At 52.7% G+C, this 5,329-nt stretch overlaps 2 protein-coding genes across 2 annotated transcripts in view; both read left to right on the top strand.

Moving 5' to 3' along the window:
• RBBP8NL (RBBP8 N-terminal like) overlaps positions 1–5,263 on the top strand; it is a 21,804-nt gene extending 16,541 nt beyond the window's left edge. Inside the window, exons 13-17 of the mRNA XM_017735803.1 lie at positions 3–14; positions 424–532; positions 2,500–2,558; positions 2,874–2,994; positions 4,157–5,263. Coding sequence (XP_017591292.1) covers positions 3–14; positions 424–532; positions 2,500–2,558; positions 2,874–2,994; positions 4,157–4,275 — 420 coding nt within the window. The 3' untranslated portion in view covers positions 4,276–5,263. The remainder of the gene's footprint in view (positions 1–2; positions 15–423; positions 533–2,499; positions 2,559–2,873; positions 2,995–4,156) is intronic.
• Positions 4,463–5,329, top strand: part of CABLES2 (Cdk5 and Abl enzyme substrate 2) — a 30,185-nt gene continuing 29,318 nt past the window's right edge. The window contains exon 1 of the mRNA XM_008634740.2: positions 4,463–4,475. Within this exon, the coding sequence (XP_008632962.2) occupies positions 4,463–4,475 (13 nt within the window). The remainder of the gene's footprint in view (positions 4,476–5,329) is intronic.

Consider the following 5,329-nt stretch of genomic DNA (forward strand, 5'->3'; position numbering starts at 1 on the left):
AGGATGCAGCTGTGGTGAGTACAGCTCGTGTTGGCACAGAACTGCAGCCCCTTACCCACTCCAGGGTGTCCAGTACTGCTGCTGGCACCATTGTGACCAGCATTAATGTCCTGTGGGAGGATGGGTTTCATATGTGTGAAGCCAATTTGCACATTGCACAGTCCTGCCTCTCGTTCCCCACCTCCCCTCCAGTGTCCACAGGGTTTCCATCCAGCCCCAAGGGCAGGCAGCGCCTGTGCCCCCTCCCTCCCACAGGCTGCTGCAGGAGGTGCTGGGCTCCCTGCAAACACACCACAGTGCACAGGAACATCTCTGTGATGCTCGTCCCTGTGGGTGTCACAGTCATCAAGTCAGGGCTGAGGACAATCCTCTCCTGCCTGGTGACAGCAGCATTTGTGCTCCCTGTCTCCCTGTATCCCACAGCTCACACTCTCACGGGCATATCTGACAAACAACTCCACACCAAGTGACCCAGAGGCCCTTCCTGAGGCTGGGATGAGACGGGATGTCAGTGCACAGAAGGGAGAAGCAGGTAAGAAGGCCCAGGCAAATGTGATATTTGAGAAGGCAAGAGTGAAAGATGCCTTTTGGTGAAGGGATTTCCCAGCCCAGAGCTCTCTGCTGGGCTCTGCGCACACCTGCAAAGCCACCTTCCAGGGACAAAGTGTTCTTGGCTCTCAGTTCTTCTGGGCCATTGGGAGAAACTTCAGGTTTCACACTTCCATCCTTGGGAGCTCAATTTTCCACCCTAGATATGTCCAAAATTCAGGCTCCATATCTAGAGGGAGAAAGCAATCCCAGTTCTTCTGGAGAAAAGCCCAGTGTCTCTGTCCAGCACAGACAGAAGCCACCGTGGGGTGTCCTTGCACACTCAGCAGAGCACCCTGCACTCCATGCTGGGTGGCATGGAATTCTCCAGGGACTAAGGAGCCAGAGTAGCTCCAACCTCTTGGCAAAACCCACTTCACAGTGAGCAGCAACAAGCCAGCATTGCTGCTCCAGCATTTCCTGCTCCTCTCAGGGAAGAATAAGCTCAGAATTTCTCAGCAGAGATGGGGAAAATGCAAGAGGTTTGCAGGACTAGCACTGGAAAACCATCCCTGCCTGTCCCCTTGCTCTAAAGCGTGTCCTGTGATGACACAGCACATAGGGTTGAGCACGGACCCAGGGATGCTGGTGCCTCCAGCTGGTAGATCAGGATGGTTTCCTCCCTTTCCCTGCTCCATTCTCCATAAGAGCTCTTCCAAGGCTTCCTCCCTGCCTGACCCCCACGGGACACAGGTGCCAGGTTTGTCCAGGTGGGTGGGAAGCAGCCATGGGGATCAGAGTGGGAAGCACGTCTGCTGGGAGCTGCTCAGTACCAGCCTTACTGGCTTGGCCGGAAAGTTGAGCTCGCCTGGATTAGTTGGTCTGGGCGTGTTCAGAGTGGTTTGGGAACACTCTTCGGAGCAGGATTTTTCATGGTGAAAAAAAAAAAAGGGGAGTCCTCTGTGATTTACATGCTAAGGAGATATCATCATGGCAGAAGAATTTCAACTGATTACATTCTGGGTGTGGGAATACAGGACTTTCTTCAGTTCTCACCTTAAGGTTGACACAAAGCCCAGGAAACAATACACAAATACTTCTGCACTTTCTAGTGAGCCTTAACCTGCAGAAGGATAAGGTGAGGATGGGATCAGGCTACAGAGAATCCAGGAGTGCCTGGAAGCAACATCATCTGCTCTCCCACCTCTGCAGGGGCAGCAAGGGGGCCTGCCCTGCTGAGCTCTATCCTGGCTAGACCTGGGTGTCATGAGCAACAAATATTGAACTTCTGGGATGCCTCTGTCCCTCAGAAGAGGCCACAGCCCTTTCTGCCCACTGTGGCCAGCCCAGGTGTGTCACTGTGTGTGCAGACAGGGTGATGCCACCACCAGCAAGGCTTGGCCCCTAACCCATGCAGATTCAGCCTGTGCAGAGGTCAGGTGTGTGCAGGTACATGTCTGGGGCCATGTAGCCCCAGGGTCTGTGTACAGCAGAATGCTTTTGCTGGGAAGGGAAGTATCTCCCCTGCCTTTCCTTCCTCTGCTCCTCAGCACACATTCCCTACCAAGAGCCACTGACTGACACCAGCAGCAAAAATGGGGATTGTCCCTCTTGGCCTCTTCACCCCAACACGCTTCTCCCCGCCTGGGGTTCAAACAGAAAGGTGCAGTCTGGGGCTTAAATACCCACCTGTATATAGCCACAGATGTTGGGACAGCTCTTGTGACCTTGGCATAGCAAAGTTCTATGGATACAGATTTCCTGGGAGCAGGTTTCCCAACGGAATCTTGTTGGATCACCCCTAAACGTTCATTCCAGGCCACGTAGCTTGCAGTGCCTCTGCTGCACAACACAGTTTATTCCTGAAGCTGTTTTCTGCCTCAGTGGCTCTTTGAGCCTGGGCATGGGGCTCTGTATCTGCTCATGAGCTTGTTAAGCTTCTTACCAGTCAAAAAAACCTTCTTTTTTTAGATGATGATGCCGAGTCTGGGAAGCAAGAATCGGATGAGCCAGACACGACGGACAGCGAGGTTAGTTTGTTTGTTCTCCTCAGCCATCAGCTTAGGCTGCCTGGTCCTAGAGACATGAGACAGGTTGTCCCAGCCCAAGCTCCCTCCAAAAGGTGATGGCTCTTCCTGCACCAGGTGCCAAACCTCATTCCCACCCTGTTACCCAACTTGCTGCTGAGGGATAGAAGTACCATTCTTTCCAGCCAGTCAGGACTGTTTATGAACAGCATTTGTCATCACTCCATAACAATGGTCACAAAGGTCCCTGGCAATGCCACCAGCTCCCTGGGAAAGCTAGGGTAGTTTGTAGACTGACTGTTCTTCTCGTTGGTATAGGAGAAGTATGAAGATGAGATCCTACAAGAGGCTGAGGCTGACGGGAAATACTTTTGCACCAAAGACAAAGCTCATGTGCAGCAGAGGAAGAGAAAAAGAGGACAGGATCCCTGGATAAAAGGTAGGGAGGAGGAGTTCCTCGGGGCATCAGCTCAGGGCTACAACTTCTGCTGCTTCCAGGTGGATTCCTGTGAGAAATGCCTGAGGACACTGAGGGAGTGGAGGTTTCTCCTCTGTGCTCCTCTGAGCCATGTTTTGGCAACACTCATATCTCCAGCCAGAGGAACCCCTGCTAATGTTTAGCCAGGGCAGCCTGGGCAGGGTGACCAGGAGAGCACTCCAACCACCTAAGCTAACAGAGCTTAGTCCCTTGTGTTTGCTTATCTGGTCAGGGAGGCGGTGACTGGGGAAGGCCAAATTCCCAGGGGTGAGTTATTGACATTCAGAGAAAGGTTTCTGCCAGTTCTGTTGATCTTCCAGTGTGGCTGTGGAGGTTTCCCTGCTGAGAGAGGAATGTGTTGTACCCGTGTTTCCTACAAGTGAATAAGCAGAAAACTGCTCCTGATAAGGGCAAGGATAAGAAGTTTGTCTGTCAGGTCTTAAAAAATGCTCTGTCAGAAAAACCCCGCTGCTCACCCACTCTGTACTGGTGGTAAAAACAGGGAAAGGTTGGCCCAACCATAAATGTAGAGAGGGCTGTTGCTTAAGCTTGAAGGGAATTTGTTTAACAGCCTGACCTTCAGAGGGCCCTGCTCACTCAGGGGACACCGCCACAGCTGGGGGACAAGAGAATTTGCTGTACAAAACCAGGCACTTGGAGCAGTGGGGAGGAAGCTGCCCTGTGTAGCCCAGGGCAGACACATACAACCCTCCAGGACTGGATGTGGATGTCCCAAGTGAGGGGTGGGTGCAGCTGTGGCAGGAATGGGGTGATGGACTGGCGTAGCACCTCTCTCAGCATATGGTGTGGGCCATGAACCACACTGGAATGGGAAGAAATCCACGGAGTGCGTCCTACTGGTCTGGGTACCCTCTCAGGGACGCTCCTGCACCAGGTCAGTTCTCTGCCTATTTCAATTCACATGTTGTTTTGTGTCCAGGATCACAACAGCCTCCCTTGGATGCCCACACATTTCACATCTGAGGGGTTTCCCTTCATCTTTGCTTTTCTGAGCTTTGCTTCCTCCTGCACTGCCCCTATTTTGGGATGAGGCCATGCTGACTCCAGAAGTGTAAATCCATTTCTCTGTGGTTAACTCCTGCTGTCACCTTGCTGTTTACAGGAGCTAAGAAGTCAATGAGAGGAAGAAAGAAAATCAAAGTGGAGCAAAGCCCAGTGGGGATCACAAAGGAACTGGAGAATTGCTCCGCTTCCCACAATGATCCCTCCAAGGAGAGTTAACAGCAGGGCAGGATGAAGCAACTGCAGAGCAAAGGAGAGGGCTCAGAGACCTCAGCATCCCACCCACACTGGGAGAGTGAATCCTCCTGTCATGCTGGGCCAGGCAGTGGGGAATTCATACGGACTCATTAATGAGCAGAGCACCCTGAAACTCCTCACTCTGTGCCCCAGGTGAGGCTGCGCAAGGATGAGCTGTGCAGGTGACACCTGGAGCAGCCAGATCCCTGCTGGTGGAGCAGCACAGTCAGTGACCCCAGGCCTGCACCAGAGCAGACCCTCAGACTGGTGCTAGGAAGAGGAGACGTCTCTTTGCAACCCTCACCCTGCACAGAACCATGTTCTTCCCTGGGACTTCACACTTGGAGAAAGGACTAGCAGATCCCTCTCCCCATGAAGGATGTCCCCGTGGCTGGCTGAGGGGTGGTGACCAAACCAAACACTGCAGAGCACCGTGCCCAAACCTGCTTCAATTAAATCCCTAGCCAGGTTTCATACACATGTGGATCTTGTCTGACCTGGAGAAAGTCCATGGTTTTCTTTTCTAGTTAAGTGAGGAGCAAGAACATGGGCAGACAGGTGGGATGTGTCGCTGCAGAGTGCAGGGAGAAGAGCATGGGAAGCGAGGGCTTGGGTGCTCCTTCTCCCCAAGGTGTCCTGCATTGCCTGGAAAAGATCAGTGTGTGAGACCCAGCAGCTCAGCCGTTCGCACTGACCTTGGCAGGACTGCTGGGAGCTGTTTTTCACATGGATAAACTCTTCTTAGTAATTTTTTTCTGATGGGATGAGATGGGAAGAGCTGCAGTGAGCATCCCTGCAGGCACAACATCAATCCAGGAGCCAGGCTGGGTTGTTCCTGGCACACAGGTGGAGAGCAGGGACAAAACAGAGGGAGATCAATGGAGAAGTGCCAGAGCCTGTTCCTGCTATGGCGTCCTCCCACTTCGTTTACCTGCAGTTATTTCTATTTAAACGTGATTTTACGTGTGAACGTTTGCCCATTCACAAGAACGAAGGCAGAGCACAGCCAGCCAAGAGCAGCAGCCTCTGCCTGCAG

The sequence above is a fragment of the Corvus brachyrhynchos genome, unplaced genomic scaffold, assembly GCF_000691975.1.
Source record: "Corvus brachyrhynchos isolate BGI_N302 unplaced genomic scaffold, ASM69197v1 scaffold10, whole genome shotgun sequence".
Classification (NCBI taxonomy): Eukaryota; Metazoa; Chordata; class Aves; order Passeriformes; family Corvidae; genus Corvus; species Corvus brachyrhynchos.